Consider the following 17,861-nt stretch of genomic DNA (forward strand, 5'->3'; position numbering starts at 1 on the left):
AACAGAAACTTACAAGATAATGTATGGCTTAGAAGGGGTGGATGCTGGGAAGTTGTTTCCATTAGGCAGGGAGACTAGGACCCGTGGGCACAGCCTTAAAATTAGCGGGGGTAAATTTAAAACTGAAATGAGACAACATTTCTTCAGCCAGAGAGTGGTAGCCTTGTGGAATTCATTACCACGGAGCAGAGGAGGCCAGGACGTTGGATGCCTTCAAGGCAGAGATCGACAAATTCTTGATCTCACAAGGAATCAAGGGCTATGGGGAGAGTGCAGGGAAGCGGAGTTGAAATGCCCATCAGCCATGATTTAAATGGAGGAGTGGACTTGATGGGCCGAATGGCCTTACTTCCACTCCTGTGTCTTATGGTCCGAGCCAAGTGGACCGAGAAAACTGCTTGACATAACAGGTATGAAGAATTGTGCTATATCTGATATTGAAGGTGGTCAGCATCAATTAGGTAACTTCTTTAAAAGGAAACTGGGAGAAAGAAATAAAAAGTATTGATGGGACAGTGTGAGGACTTCACCCAGGAATACTGCAAATTCTTAGACATAGTTTAATAATTTTGACGTTTACGGAATTACATTTAGTGTTTCGCTTCAATCTTCAAATCAGGAAGAACCAATTCCATTATTTTCCCAGATTTCTCTTGTTTCTTTCCCCTAATAATGCTTTTCCAGTGGATAAAGAATTAAAGTTTGAGAATTTACTTAAATTTTCAGTTTAATTTAACAGTTTACCTGCAGCTAGAATGCAGTGGCTGTAATAAATAGCAATTTCTTGTTAAGTGGAAGGAACCTGGGCTGAACTTGAAAAAAAATTAGGGATTATGCACATATCTAGACTTTACATTTTGCCACAATTCCACATCCCAGTGAGTTACAATGAATGTTAGATGATAATAAACTAACAAAACCAGAAGCGATTGGCTCTTCACTACTACTGTAAAACAAGTCCTATTTTAACCATGCTCAAGAATGAAACATTAGTTGTAATCAGCTAGATTCACCCTTCCACATTTGATAACAATACAGCCAGCCCACATTCAGACTGTTTAAATGAGAAAACAGAGGGCCCATTAGCTGTCTTGGGGGTGGTGGGGGGGGGGGGGGGTGCATAACCAGTGTCCTGGTTAATCAGTTTCACACCCACTCCAGAGCAACATGGACGGAGTATTTCATTGTCAGAGGTACCATTTTTCAGGAGAGACTAATCAAGACTCCATTTGTCTATTTGGGTTGATTAAATAACTACGTTGAGGAGCAGAGTACCTGTATCTAGTGTCTGGGCCAATATCTATCCTGCCAACACCACAAAATGATGATTTTCTAATTATTGTTGCATTGCTGTCCACTGGGTGAAAGTTGACTGCCATGTTTTAAACACTAATAAGTGATGACCCTTCAAAAGTACTTCCTTGGGTATGAACTGATTGGAGCTTTGCGATGGTCATGAAAAGCGCTATATAAATGCAAATCTTGCTCCCACCATACTGCCCAGCCACCATTTTATTAGGGGGAAGGGCCAGGGGGCAGGGTGGGGGAAGGGAATGGGTAAGACAGCGTGGTTACTTTGACAGGAGGGAGGATGATTGTGAATTTAAAAAAGGATCAAGGCAGTTTTAGAATGTTCGCTATGGGCTGCAGCCCCCGCAAATAGCGAGGTGGAGGAGGAAGGCTGCTCTTCAAAGAGTCCCATTCTTACAGGGAGGTTTGCTGAGGGGGTGGAGAGACTTCAGTTTAAAAAAAGGGTGAAGACACAGACAGCACCTTTGTCAACCAAGGAGACCAGACTGGAAGGTGGCCAAGGAAGTGAGCAGTGACTTTGCAGCCTCTCGAACCTACACAGTTAGAAGGTGGTAACAGTGCAGCTCTTCATTAACCAATTAAACATTTCACCATCTATTTCACTGAGAGATCATCCCTGCTGTTGTGTCCTTGCTATCTCCTCACTGCTGGTTCAGAGTGTGAGAGACTGCTCTCGTGTGAAGGGGATCTCCACTGGGAACGTGGTTAGAATTCCTGAATTCGCCGCAAACACCAGCTGGGTGAGAAGTGCCCAGAGCAGGAACTCACCAGTCTTGTCCAACCTTTATAGAGTGCTACACAGCACTGAAACAAACCCTTCAGTTCAACCAGTCCATGTCAACAGCGCTCCCAAACTGGCTGCATTTGGCCCATATCCATCCAAACCATTCTCATTCATGAACTTATCTAAATGTCACATCTGGAGTATTGTGTCCAGTCCTGGCCACCTCATTACAGGAAAGAGGTGGAAGCATTGGGAAAGGTGCAGAGGAGATTTACCAGGATGTTGCCTGAAATGGAGGGGTGGTCTTACAGGGAAAAGTTGAGATAGCTAGGGCTTTTCTCTTTAGAAAAATGAAGGATGAGGAGGTGATTTGATAGAGGTGTACATAACAGAGGTATAGATAGAGTAGACAGCCAGAGACTTTTTCCTAGGTTGGAGGTAGCTTTTACGAGGGGGCAGAGTTTTAAAGTGAGTGGAAGTAGATATAGGGAAGACGTCAGAGGTAGGTTCTTTAATCAGTGGTAGGGGCATGGAATGCATTGAAAGGGGTAGTGGAGTCGGCCTCATTTAGGGGCATTTAAGCAGCTATTAGATAGGCATATGGATGACAGTATAAAGGTAGGGGTGGAGGTTAGATAGACCTTAGGATTAGGGTAAAAGTTCGGCACAACATAGAATATACATAGAACGTTACAGCACAGTACAGGCCCTTCAGCCCTCGCTGTTGTGCTGACCTGTCATACCGATCAAGCCCATCTAACCTACACTATTCCATGCACATCCATATGCTCATCCAATGGCGAATTCAGGACCGTTGCAGGCAAAGTGTTCCATTCCCTTACTACTCTGAGTAAAGAAACCACCTCTGACATCTGTCCTACATCTTTCACCCCTCAATTTAAAGCTTTGCCCCCTCATGCTTGCTGTCACCATCCTAGAAAAAAGGCTCTCCCTATCCAACCGTCTGATTATTTTATACGTTTCAATTAAGGCACCTCTCAACCTTCTCTCTAATGAAGGGTCTCAAGTCTCTCAGCCTTTCCTCGCAAGACCTTCCCTCCATACCGGGCAACATCCTAGTAAATCTCCTCTACACCCCTTTCCAAAGCTTCCACATCCTTCTTATAATGCGGTGACCAGAATTGTACACAATACTCCAAGAGCGGCCGCACCAGAGTTTTGTACAGCTTCACCATAACCTCTTGGTTCCGGAACTCGATCCCTCTATTAATAAAAGCTAAAACACTGTACACCTTCACAGCCCTGTCAACCTGGGTGGCAACTTTCAAGGATCTGAGAACATGGACACCAAGATCTCTCTGCGCATCTACAATATTAAGAATCTTACCATTAGCCCTGTACTTTGCCTTCCGGTTACTCCTACCAAAGTGCATCACCTCACACTTGTCTGCATTAAACTCCATTTGCCACCTCTCAGCCCAGCTCTGCAGCTTATCTATGTCTCTCTGCAACCTACAGCATCCTTCGTCACTATCCAGCACTCCACCGACCTTAGTGTTGTCTGCAAATTTACTAACCCATTCTTCTACGCCCTCACCCATGTCATTTATACAAATGACAAACAGCAGTGGACCCAACATTGACCCTTGCGGCACACCACTAGTAACTGGTCGCCAGGATGAAGATTTCCCATCAACTACCACCCTCTGTCTTCTTTCAGCAAGCCAATTTCCGATCCAAACTGCTGTATCTCCCACAATTCCATGCCTCCGCATTTTGTACAATAGCCTATTGTGGGGTCCTTATCGAACGCCTTGCTGAAATCCATATACACCACAACCGGTTTACTCTCATGGCATCATGGGCCAAAGGAACTGTACTGTGCTGTACTGTTCTGTTCTGTTCTATGTTCTGCGTCTTTTAAATTTTGGAACTGTAGCTGCAACTACCAATTCTCTCTGACAATTCATTCCACACAAAAATCCATTTCTAAAAAAAAACATTGCCCTAATGCCCTTTTGAAATCTTCCTCCTCTCACCTTAAAAATCTGCCCACAAGTTTTGAACTCCCCCACTTCCGGGAGAAGATCTTTGTTATTCACCTTAACTACATTCCTCACGACTTTTATAAGCCTTTTATGAAAGTCACCCCTCAACCCCATACGCTCCAGGTATTTCCAAGATGTCCCAGCCTATAAAGCATTTTTTTAATAACTGAAATCCTCCATCATTCAGTAAATACTCTAAACCCCCTCCAGTTTGTTAAAATCCTTTCTATATCAGGGCAACCAGAAGTGCAAACAACTCCAGAAAAGGCCTCACCTACATCCTGTACAACTTCAACATGACCTCTCAACTCCTACATTTAATCATCTGATCAATGAAGGCAAGCATGCTAAACACCTTTTTAACCACCCACCCGACTGACCTGTGACAGATTTCATAGAATTGTGTATCTGAACCCCTGGGTCTCTGTTCTACAACACTATCCAGGACCCTACATTAATTGTATAAGTCTTAGCCTTGTTTTACCCAAATGCAACACCTCACATTTATCCAAATTCAATTCTGCCACTCCTCAGCCCATTGACCCAATCCATCAAGATCTTAGATAAGCTTCTTCACTGTCCACAATACGACCAATTTTGGGGTTATCTGCAAACTTACTAACCATGCCTCCTATATTCCTAAATAAATTTATAAAAAATGACAAAAGTGGACACAGCGCTGATCCCTGCAGAACACCATTGGTCACGGGTCTGCAGTCCAAAATACTACCACCCTCTATCCTACTGTCAACCCTATTTTGTATCCAATTGGCAGGCTCACACTGAATCCCGTATGATCTAACTTCACTAATTAAGCTACCATGTGGAACCTTGTCAAAGGCTTTACTAAAGTCCATGAAGACAACGTCCAAAACTCTGCCCTCAATCCTTTTGGTTACTTCATTTCAAAAATTCAATCCAGTTTGAGAGACATGATTTTCCTGGCACAAAACCATGCTGACTATCACAAATCATTCCTTGCCTCTGCAAATGCATTCAGAATCAGCTCCAACAACTTACCCACCATTGATGTCTGGCTCAGCAGGTCTAACACTCCCAGGCTTATTTATTTCTAATTTTTCTGACACCTCCTCCCCCAAGAGGATCAAGATAGATGCAGTGGATAGGATTGTGACCAAAGAGAAAAGGAGGGATGAAGGAAGGTGAGCCAGGAGGACAGCTATGTTGTTCTATTATTTCAGTAGGATTTAAAAAGCCTGTTATAGTCATGCACAGGAATTCAGAGTGCCACACTAATGTGCAAAAGACTGGGATGGAGGAGAACATGTTTCAAACAGAGGTATGGACAGAGGGCAGATAGAAAAAGAACGGACTGTCATAGTTTCTAGCCTACATATTAAAACAACAAAACCAACCTAAAATTAGTTATAAGAGATAACAAGGTGCAGAGCTGGATGAACACAGCAGGCCATGCAGCAGAGGAGCAGAAAAGCTGATGTTTCTGAAGCAGGGTCTAGGCCTGAAACATCAGCATTCTTGCTCCTATGCTGCTGCTTGGCCTGTGTTGATCCAGCTCTATACCTTGCTGTCTCAGATTCTCCAGCATCTGCAGTTCCTTCTATCTCTAAAGAGAGTTAGTAAGCTGGTGGACATGCTTAAGACCTTCAGAAAGAGGGACAGTAGGCCATTCAGTCCCTTAAGGCTGTGCTGCCATTTCAATAAAATCATGACTTATCTGACACTCCTCACATCCAATTTTCTGTTTTCTCCCCCCACAACTCAATTCCCCAACTGATCAAGAATTTGTGTCAGCCATAAATACACAGCCTTCGAAGACTCTGCTCCCACAGCTTTATGGCAGCAAGCTCCAAAGACAACTCCCAGAGAATAAATTCCTCCTTATCTTAGTCTTAAATTTCAGTCTCAGCTTCTTCAGCTATGAACTTCACACTAACAGCTTCTTATAAGCAAAAAAAATAGAATCAGAACACTTTCAGGGCACATCTGAAAACCAAGAACCAATTTTGACAACTGCAAACATGAAAGTGGGTATTGTGCCATTGATCCACAGAAGGGGGCTATATAGTCTTTTCTTGTCCATGCTGACCCGGAGACAGATACTTTTTCTAATCCCATTTCCCAGCACATGGCCATAGCCCTGCAGCTTACAGCACTTAAAGGCGCAGATCCAGGTACTTTCAAGAGTGTGTTCAGGGTCTCTGTCCAAACCACCAACTCAGGCAGCAAAATCCAGACACCTGCCACCCTATTTCCTCACATCTACTTTAATCCTTTTGCCACTTAGATTCAAGCTATGACCCTGGGTTTTTAAACGTTCTGCCAAGGGAAATCAGTTCCATCTCTGTTCTATCTCTACCCCTCAATTTTGTGAGGATCAAAACAATTACATCACCCCTCAGCCTTCTGCATGCCAAGAAAAACGCCAAATTCTCCAATAGCTCCTCGTAGCTACAATTCTCCAGCCCCGGCACCATACTAGCAAATCTTCTCTGTACTCTCTCCGGAGCAATTATAACCTTGTCACATGTAATTCTGTAACTACTGATTTAATATAGAGCAATTAGAACTTTAAAAACAAGATGATCCTGCATCTTGATCACAAGCAAAATTGTTAAGATGTTTTCATCAGAATTTTATTTCAAACCTATTTGTATGGCTGATTATTCAGGGTACTTCAATGAACAGCCTTGTATTTCTGTGCAGGGCATCGAATGACAGAAGCTAGACAAGGACAGAATTCTGTCATTGTGTTTCACTGCAGGACGTCAGAGTGCAAATCCAAGACACCATTAAAAATAAAACTTCATTTTGAAACGATTCCACACCCAGCTTAGGCAGCTGCTACAGAGCAAATTATTACTGGACAAACAAGTTACTAAGCACATGAATGAGAAGAGTTACTGTAGTCTTAAAAAGTTGTTTCATTGATTGCAACCATCTTTCAACTTTTGTCACTGGGAAGTGAAAAGATGCCTAGGAAGCAAAAAAACTGATCTGAAAATAATTCATCAATCCTCCATTTACAGATGAAGCAAACAATTACATGTTGAGGGGAGGAAATGTGATTAGATTCTTTCGTGATCCCAGAGACACAGCATATCACATACACACACTGATATCAATACACTGCAAAAGACAGAAACCTGAAACCATTACCTCCACGAACAAATCCATTGGTGGTTATAGCAGATGTTGACAGTCCTGTGATAGTGGTCACAACAGTCGCCATGGCAATGACTACAACAGCAAGACCTGTTCGCAAAAGAATAATAATCAGTCATACAAATGGGTTTGAAGTAAAATTCAAACTCATGTTTCAAAACAGAAGTCCACAATTTCCAGTATTTCTAAGTATATAGTTAGGGACTATAAACAGCAAGTTAAAGAGCTATGCCATTTATTGGACTGTCAGGAATATGTTTAGACAATGTTGTAGCACAGAGGGATATTGGCTTCTAGTGCAACTTCAAAGCATTTTGCAAAATAATCAGCTTTAAAATTTAATCACTACTTTATTACAACATGGGCAACTCTGACAGTTTGGTTTAAAAGCCAATAGCTAACATTGCTTGTAGCTCACAGCGGCACTGTAAAGTTCTGTTTTCCCTGCCATGTTGTTCCCCAATATGATGTACAAAGGAACATAGTTGCCACACAACTCTATTTGGCAAAAAAAAAGTTAAGCACGGATTTCAAATATCCAAAACGTTAAAGCTGTTCAATAAGATTTTCAGTAAAGCAGAGAACTGTACTGATAGCCTTGAATCTTTATAAAAATGTTAATCTGAAAAGTGTGCCCTTAAAAAAAAGTGTTAGCCAATTCTATCTTATGCCAAGATTCCTAATGACACCAGCTCCTAATGTTTGGGAAGGTCAAAGGTTGGTGCTGCTAGTATGCATCCACAATATAAAACAAGCCACTTTTGTAGATATTAAAAGCAGCACGGTGGCTCAGTAGCGACACTGCTACCTCACAGCACCAGCGACCCTGGTTCAATTCCAGCCTTGACCAGCTGTGTGGAGTTTGGGCAAACTCCCAATGTCTGCAAAGGTTTCCGTTGGGTGTTCTGGTTTCTTCCCACAGTCCAAAGGATGCACAGGTTAGGTGGATTGTGGGAAACTGTCTAGTGTTCATGGATGTGTTGGTTAGGGTGCATTAGTTATGGGAAATGCAGGGATGGGATGGGTGGGGGAGGCGCGCGGGGCGGGAAGCGAGGGAGAATGGGCCTATTTCCACACTGTAGGATTTATCAACTCCCATGTGGCAGATGCCACGTTTTTCCTTTTCTAATTTGGCACATTAGCTCATATTTCCACATCTCCCTTTTACAGAACAAAATGAACAACGAGAACAGGCCGGAAACAGGCAGCTTTTGATTTTTTTTTAAACAAAAAAGTAAAGTAGTCATTGTCTCCAAAGACTTAATTTTCTAAGAAGGAATGTCATTACAACAAAGGATTAAAAAGAAAAAAGGAAGTATAATGCGTACCTAGAGACCAAAGCAGCAGCTTTGGATGTGGAGGTAGATTATAATGCATCTGAACAATGACGCATTAAAAACATCACTGTCACTGTATTCTTGAAAGCATAACAGTTAACCAGGATTATTTTACAAAGCCTCATCCTACAACAGCCCTCCTTCAACACCGGATTTAAAATAGTTCCTTGAATGGCAGTTATCACATTTAATACTCGCAAATGCTTGAAGTGACAAACCACATGTAACTTCCAAAAGATTGCTTATCATATTTTAGCAAAAACAATGTTTGCACTGCATTAAACAGTGATGCAAGTGAAGCAGCATAGAATTGTGACGAGAGAGAGAAAAATCCAACATAGGGTTTTTCATACTTTCAAAGGGTGCCCAACACAACTAACCTGCCTAATTTTCTTTGATTCCTGTTTGTACTTAGTGGGAGGTGGAAATATCACACATGCTCATCAACCAATTTTAAAAGAATATACATCATTAGCATACAGCCACCTTTAATTGTTGGAACATTTCCCATGTGTTGGTTAGGCAATGTTTTCTTTAACCTTCCCCACATGTACTGCAAATATAAACAGGTTATAGACACTGCAGGCTTACTCTCCAGGCACACTCACATCAGCTGATGTCTGGCAGGTCCACATACAACACAACGCCACAACTTAAACCAAAAAACAAGGCAATGAGCTCACAATAAAGTGATAGCAGTGCAACATAGCCATTATTCCTACGATCGATCTCTCTCAACAGTAAGGGGTAAAATGAAGGGTGTGGAAGAGAGTAGCAGCTGAAAATAAGACGAAGGAGTAGAAAGCTATTCCAGGACTTCATTGGAATTTGTAGAAGGTTAGGTTGCCATGTATTCTGGAGGCTACCACTTTGGTTAGGCCACAGCTGGAATACCGTGTACAGTTCCGGTCACCACACTACAGGAAGGATGGGATTACGAGAGAGGGGTGCAGAGGAGGTTCACCAGGACGTGACCCGGGATGGAGCATTTCAGTAACAAAAACTGGGTAAGCGCTTCTTTTTAAAAAAAGGCAAATAAGGCCGAGAAGGGTCCTGATAGAAGCAGTGTACAAGATTGATGGCATGGACGGAAAGCAGCTGTGATTCCCCTTTTGATTAAGGGGAACAAGGGGGCACAAACTTCAAAGATAAACGGTGGGAAGTTTAGAGGGAATTTCAGAGAAAAACGTTTTCGGCCAGGAGGTCGATGTGCGTCTGGAACGTAGTGCCTGGGAGAATAGCTGAAGTGAGAAATCTCACTACCTTAAAAAAAATAAAGTGTTATTTGGATAAGCACTTGAAATGTCATAACATTCAAGGCTAAGCCTGCCTAGTGTATAAAGAGGGACTTGTGCAAGGAGTAGCACTTTCGACAGTACAGACTTGATGGGTCAATGGGCCTCTTCTGTATTGCATGATCCCATTATTCCAGGGATAGCAGTTTCTCAGAAGGTTATATACCTATTCAAATTAGCCATACATTGAGGCCTTACACACATTCCGTATTCTGTATGTAAAGAAAAGTATAATCTACAGTGAATGGGCAGTTTAATGGAACAACCACATCACACCTGTATCCTGAGTAGGCAGATTAATCACAATCAAATCACATGCTAGCTACCAGCACTCTCCTGGCAAATATTTACGTTTCTGACTGAAATGGACAGAGTAAGAAATAAGGCAAACTCCGTGCAGAACAAAAAATAAAATGCAGCCTGTATCTGGTGACATGAATATATTTTGTAAATGTAGCACAGCATCTGTCAATGAAAAGCATCACAATAAATAACACACAGGAACTCTGCTTCTTAAAACAGCATGTTCCTCTCTTTTCCCTTCAGTGACCAATATACCATACTAAGGGTACACACATGAAAGATCCAAAATTTATTTCCTGGTCTGTGTCAGAGAAGGTAAGAGAAGGACCCAGAAACAGACAGGCAGCATCACTACAGGAGCAGCCAAGGTGAGAACATGGATACAGGCATTAAATTCTGAGGAAAGGTCACTGGGCCTGAAACATTAACTTGTTTTTCCTTCACAGCTGCTGCCAGACCTGCTAAGCTTTTCCAGCAACTTTGTTTTTGATACAGGCACCAAGCCTCACTTAGGGTAACAGGCAGGAAAAATTAAAAAAGGCAGGCAGCTATATGCAGAGCTAGATTCACTGGAGCAGAGAGTGGAGTTCAATCTTACTCCTGAAAAAGGACAGAAAATTGGTTCTAAAGATTTATTTTTAAAGGGTCTAAAATACTAAAGGGCTTAACAGCCAAGATGACTGAAGTAACTGACATGCTAGGCTAGGGACATCAATAGAAAGGAAGAGAGAGATATTGCAGGGGATACTTCTTGCAATAAAATTCTGAAGCAAGAACCCACCTTCTGGCTCAAGTTGAAGGGCAACTAGTGAATTTCCTACTCCTAGATATGCAAAAGGTGTTTTTAATAAAAAAAAGGTACCACACAGCTTACTACAGAAAATAAAACCTCATGGGTAGAAGATTAGATGGCCAAGAGGAAGCAGACATTAGGTATAAATGCATCTTGTTCAGATTGGTAAAATGCAACAAGTGTGCCACAGGGATTGAGAATTCAACTGTTTACACTTCAGAAATGAGAGTACAGGTGGAACACACAGTGGCCAAATTTCCTGAAGTAGACTCCATATGCCTTAGTCTTAAAAGTTGGGTTTAGCCAGCAGCCAGTATCGTGATAAATGGAATATAACATGGGAAAGTGAGAGATTGCTATTTGGGCAGGAAGAATACAAAAGCAGTATATTACCCAAGTGATAAGAGATTACAGAACTGAAATGCAGAGGGATCCACATGTCCTCATGCATGAAATCAGCAAGTAAGCATAAAGGTTAAGAGAATTATTGCAAGTGGAAGAGTACCAACCTAGAGAGGCCATGCTTCATTCTCAAGGACAGGCAAGACTGCACCTGGCATACTGTGCACAGTACCGGTCACCTTATTTAAGGAATGATGCAACTGCTTTGGAGACAGCTCACAATATTTACTGAGTGAAAACTTGGAACAAGACAGTTGTTTGGAGGAACAGGTGGGCAGGCTACATTTGGAAATGCTAGCGTTTTACAGGAAGAGGTGACTTGTTTGAATGTACAAGATCCTGGAAAGTGTCTCAACAGGGTGGACATGGAGAAATTTCTTCTGATGGGAGAAGCTACAACTCCTCCATGGCACTGCCATTAAGGTTTAAACTCCAGATTATAACTGGTAGCTTTTTGAATCCTGTGTTAGATTTTTTTTCTCTAAATTTTATCACATTTAAATGTCCTAGAACAAAAACAAACTGATCAGGCCAGCAGAATATCGTTACTTAATAACAATACTGAAAAATCAATTAAATATTGGTATCTTGCTTAGCACAAAAATACAAACTCAATTTAAAAAATTGTAATTCAAATTACTTGACAATTTTAATTAGATGAGACTACAGAACAGAAAATCAACAAATTTGGGCTGAATCATAAACAGTAAGGTTGTAGCAGAGTGGTCTCATGCAATCCAGCAGCAGGATGCAATGGGATGTAATTTTACAAACTAGACCTAAAAATTTAAGCTAACTAAAAAGAGTGACGAGAGCATTTTCTTCAACAGTCACCAGTTCAATTAACATGTGATTCAGTGTCCAAGAAAACACATTTTGTTTTACAGATGAGCCAATATCAATAAAACAGGATTGAGCAGGGCTGATAGAACTCACTTATAATAACTGAATTTGAAATAAAGCAGTAACATTGTAGCGTGAAGTTCAGATAACACGTACGGCTGTGACACAGCCAAGAGCAACAAAAGCTCCGGTCTTACTTTTAAATAATGTTCTTAAAAACAATTCCACTTTTTATAAGAAATCATTTTAAGCTGTCGCTTCTAATTCTTCATACTAATTAGCTAGTAAAATATCCCATTTCATACATGCTAGGCACACAAACTGCTTTTTGATCTTTCAAGATTTTTTTAATACTTTAGCAGCATGGTAGCTCAGTGGTTCGTACTGCTGCCTCAGAACAGCACGGATCCAGGTTCAATTCCACCCTTGGGCGACCGTCTGTGCGGAGTTTGCACATTCTCCCTGTGTCTGCGTGGGTTCCCTCCAGGTTCTCTGGTTTCCTCCCACAGTCCAAAGATGTGCAGGCTAGGTGGGTTGGCTGTGCTAGATTGCCCATAGTGTCCAGGGATGTGTAGGCTAGGTGGGTAGCCATGGGATTAAAAAAAGGTTACAGGAATAGATAGGGGGATGGGTCTGGATGGGGCGCTCTTTGGAGGATCAATATGGACCAGCTGGGCCGAATGGCCCATATCCACACTGTAGGAATTCTATACCCATGTCTTCACAAATACTAGGAGTTAATATTTGACACTAGGTATATGTCTTTTATTTCGCCTCAGCATATTTTAAGTTAAGGGAAGTTTGAATGAACAAACGAACAAAAAACCAAAAAAAAACAGCACAAGATAAAGTTACAAATGGAGGTAAGCGGTTCTGATATAAAAATTGTCCTTGCAGAAACAGTTGTCTGGTGTATTGCTTCTGTTTCTGGTCACTCACTAATTTCATATCTATGCTTCTACCATCCAGGTTATTACATAGGCTTTAACCTTGCTGATAAGCCTACTGTATTACATGTGACCAAATACCTTTCAGAATTTCAGCTACCACATGACCGATCAAATCTGTCCCCTCAGTGAAGAAACCAAACCAAAAATTAGTTAAACAATTCCTTTTGAACAAACCCATTCTGACTTTCTGAAACTAATGCAAATTTGCCAAAGAGATTGTGATATGCCCTGAATGATCATTTTGAAAACCTCTCTCAGCCCTGGGATTCAACTAACTGGTTTGCAGTTACTGGGCTTATTATTACTACACCAACATATCTCCAGCCTTTCAGGCCACCACCAGTAAAATGTTGGTAAATTTAAAAAACAGAACATCAACACCTGATAAAAATCAGTAAACTTTCTAATCATTTGATGCTCAAATTGGTGGGAGATCCAACCCTCACCCCTCCAACATTCAAGCATTGAAATTGAAACTTACTATTGCAAAATAACTTCATAGCCCAAGCAAAAATATATCACCAACTTGTAACATCTAATTTTTTTTCTGATGGATCAAAATTTTTGAATTGCATATGAGCACAAACTGCATCCATTAATCCGGATGCAGCCCTTGTCCTAATGAGCCACCTGATCCATAATCTTCCCCAATAATACAGTTTTGCCTTGGAAACTGTTTCTTTAATTGGTTTCAGAAAGAAGGATTTGCAGTAGCAATGCACAAATTAAAAAAAGAATATGCCAGCAAAAAAAAACTTTATCACTTCCCATTGCACTTCAAAAGGCATTTAGAACTAGCCCGATAATTATTCCATTTCTTCTGTAAATAAACCACCTCATCTTTCAATATTATGGGTGTTCAGTGCTTTTCAAATATTTGTAGTGACTAACTTAAATCTTTAATACAGAAAACAAATCAAAGTATCCAGCTCTTGTGATGCAGATATGGGAAGAGCATTACATTTTTTTTTTCTTTATTCATTCACAGAATGATAGCGTTGCTCGCCAGGCAGCATTTATTGACAATCCCTAATTACCCAGAGGGCAGTTTAGAGTTAACCAACACTGCTATGGATCTGGAGTCACATGTAGGCCAGACCAGGTAAGAATGGTAGTTTCCTTCCCTGAAGGGTATTAGTGAACCAGATGAGTTTTTCCAACAAATCAACAATGGATTCATGGTCATCATTAGACTCTTAATTCCAGATATTAATGGAGTTCAAATTCCACCATCTGTTGAGGTGGGATTCAAACCCAGGTCCCTAGAACATTATCTGGATCTCAGGGTTAACAGTCAGTGGTAATACCACTAGGCCATCACCTGCCCCCTCCATGGATGGGCATTTCACTAAGTTAGTTGATTAAGTCAAGTTTCCTGAAAAACTGTGGCATAATTGGGAAAGGTTTACTGAAATTTTAACAATGCTCCCATGGAAGTTAATTTATAGCTAGCTATAGCAGGAGTTTAAGTATTTCATGGTCAATTGTGAACAAAAGCTGCTCAACTTCAACACCTAGCATTTAATTAAAGATGAGGACAGAAGACAACCCATATGTTGCATTTAACACACTACTGTAAATGACAGAATCATTTAACACAAAGGTGAAAATAACACTTAAAATGCTAACATTTCAATCTATTGACTTTCATCAGTAGAATAAGTTGAGGTTTTCCACATACCTATTCCAGCGTGGCCAACAATCCATGTTAAACGGATGAAGAGCATCACACCCCAAATATTTAGCATACATCGTACCTAGTGGATTGGAAAAGATTCCAAGACAGCACAAATAAAGACGACTGATAATTGCATATTCCAAATTCTTAGCAATTAACATTGACAGCCAAGCAGGCAGCAAATTAAGTATAACCAAATAGTTGTTTAAGTTTCTTCAGAATCATGTTTAAAGGCGATACAGCTCAACAGTATTGCTGTTATTAGTTACGCATTCCCAAATCTTAATTGCACAACCTTTGGTGATCGGGACTTCAATTGCCTGAGCCTTAGAATCTCACTTGCAGATGTCCACCTCACTTTCTACTTTTCAAGAAAAACATCAACAGTACAGCACAGAAACAAGCCCTTTGGCCTACCACATCTGCACTGACTATGATGCCATTCTGAACCAAGCACATCGGGCTACACATGGTCCATATCTCTCTCTCTCTCTCTAATCCCTACCAATCCAAATGTCTCCTAAACATTGATATCATACGTACTACCACCACCACCTCCCCAGCAGCATATTCCAAGCACCTATCGTCCTCTTAAAAATCTCCTTTGAACTCCGTTCCCACCCCAGCCATATTCAACATTTGCCCCTCGTATTTGACATTTCCACCCTGGCTGGGAGAAAGACTCCAATTATCCACCCTATCCATGCCACTGAATTTTTATATACTTTAAGCTGGACAACACCTTCCTGCCAGCCTTCAATGTTCTGGAGAAACAATCCAACTTCTCCTTAGAGCTAATAGAATCTGACCAGGCAACATCCTGATAAACCTTTTGCGGCTTCTCCAAAGCCTTCACATTCTGCCTGTAAGTGGGGCAACCAGAACGACGCACAATGCTCCAAAACGTCACCCAACTCAGTTTCATACAGTTACAACCAGTTGCTAACTTTTATATTCCATGCCCTGACCAATGATAAGGAGCATGTTATACACCCTCTTCTACACCACATCCACTTGTTACCACTTTCATGGAATGAAGGACTTCCACCCCAAATCATAGGATCTCTTCCCATGCTGTGACTCTTTGGTACAACTTGTTCGTGCCAAGTTTCCCAAAACTAAACTAGTTCCATTTTCCTGCATTTGGCCAAGAGTCCAGCCATTTAATGTATACTTTCATCTTGTATTTGACCTCCCAAAATGCATCACCTCACTTGTTCAGGTTAAACTCCTCTGCCCAAATTTCCAATTGATCTATACCTGCTGTATTCTTTGACAACCTTCCTCACTATCTACAACTCCACCAATTTTCAGGTCATCTGTAAACTTATTAGTCCAATGAGCTACATTCCCCTCTGCTCACAGACGTCCATTCAGAAAGACACCCTTCCACAACTACCCTCTCAATTTCGTACCCGATTTACCCACGTGGGTTGATCCTATTAATTTAATCTTGTGAAGCAGCCTACCATGAGGGACCTTTTCAAATGCTTTATTAAAACTCAGACAACATCCACTGCCCTACTCTCATTCTTCTGTATCACTTCCTCAAAGGGAACAATCAAATTTGAGACACAAGACATCCCATGCTGGCTATCACTCAAGTCCTTTCTTTTCCAAATGCGAGTCAATCCTGTTCCTAACAATTTTCTCAATTTTCTAATGAACCTACAACTGATGTAAATCTCACCAGCCTATAGTTGCCTCGATTATCCCTGTTGCCTTTGTACAAAGGATGGACACTGGCTACTCAACAGTCCCCTAGGACACATGTTTAAAGGGAATACAAAAGATCTCTGCCAAGGCTCCAGCAAACTCCTCCCTTGCCTCCCTAGTGTGCCGGGATAGATCTTATCAAGCCCTGGAGACTTAGCTACTTCAGATTTTTTCAAAACACAACACATCCTCCTTCCTAATACTGACATGCCCTTTAATATAAAAACACACTCCTCCTAATCTTACCATCATGGCACTGGTATACGCCAAGGAGAAGGATAAGTACTCATTAAAAAGGAACTCACCCATTTCCTCTGGCTCCACACAAATTCCTTCCTTTGTCATGGAGTGGACCTACCCTTTCCAGAGTTGTCGTCTTGCTCCTCCATAAAACTTATGTGCTGAGCTTTTGGTCAGATGGTCCAATACCATTTGTGAATTGTTATCACACTTGACCCTGTATATGCCTCTGGTTTCATTTTGTTAATGAAAGGGTGATAAGGTGTTGCAGTGTTCAGAAGATAAAGGACTGGAACATTTGTCAGGCAACATTCTGGCCAGGTGTGTGCCAGGCAATAAGCATCACCAACGTGGGAAACTAACCATCACCCCTTTAAAAGGTATTACCATTACTGAGTCCCCCATTATCAACATCCCAGATATTCTCATCTACCAGAAACTGAACTGGACTCGCCTTATCAATACTGTTGTCACAGGACAGAAGGTAGTAATTCTGCAATGAATAACTCACCTTCTGACTGCCCAATGTGTCCAGCAACCACAACGGCACAAATTAGGACTGTGACGAAATGCTCCCCAGTTTCCAAGTTGAGTAACAGCTCTAAAAAGCAGCTAGACACCCTCCAGAACAAAGCAGCCTGACTGACTGACACCTCATCCACCACTTTCAACATTCAATACCTTTGCCAGTGCTGCAGCAGCAACAGCATCTACCATCTACAAAATAACTTTACACTAACTCAAAGTCCCCCCAATATCACCTTCCAAACCCATGACCTGTACTTCCTAAGTAGTGCACCACCTGCAAATTCTCCAAATTATAAACCAAGCCGGACTTGGAACCGTAATCACTGTTCCTTCACTGCCACCCGGTCAAAATCAGGGAACTTCCTTCTCAACTGCACTGTGGATGTACCGACACACCACAAGCGCTGCAGTCCAGGGAGGTTGCTCACTACTGCCCATCCTCAATAGCTCTAGAGACAGTAACAAGTGCTGGCCTAGCTCACAGTGCACATTCATCTGGGAAAAGATAAATATTTGAGCCTGCTTCCATTAGTTATTTCATTGTCCACCATTCACGATCAGAAGTGGCAGGATTACAGAGTTTAGATC

General features: G+C 41.5%; 1 protein-coding gene across 2 annotated transcripts in view; it reads right to left on the reverse strand.

The window, feature by feature from the left end:
• LOC125450110 (solute carrier family 12 member 2) overlaps positions 1–17,861 on the reverse strand; it is a 142,089-nt gene that overhangs the window by 121,516 nt on the left and 2,712 nt on the right. For both annotated transcript variants that reach the window (XM_059642703.1, XM_059642698.1), the window contains exons 2-3: positions 14,793–14,868; positions 7,183–7,278 (exon numbers count right to left, since the gene is read on the reverse strand). In XM_059642703.1, coding sequence (XP_059498686.1) covers positions 7,183–7,278; positions 14,793–14,859 — 163 coding nt within the window. In that variant the 5' untranslated portion in view covers positions 14,860–14,868. The remainder of the gene's footprint in view (positions 1–7,182; positions 7,279–14,792; positions 14,869–17,861) is intronic.

The sequence above is a fragment of the Stegostoma tigrinum genome, chromosome 3 (assembly GCF_030684315.1).
Source record: "Stegostoma tigrinum isolate sSteTig4 chromosome 3, sSteTig4.hap1, whole genome shotgun sequence".
Lineage (NCBI taxonomy): Eukaryota > Metazoa > Chordata > Chondrichthyes > Orectolobiformes > Stegostomatidae > Stegostoma > Stegostoma tigrinum.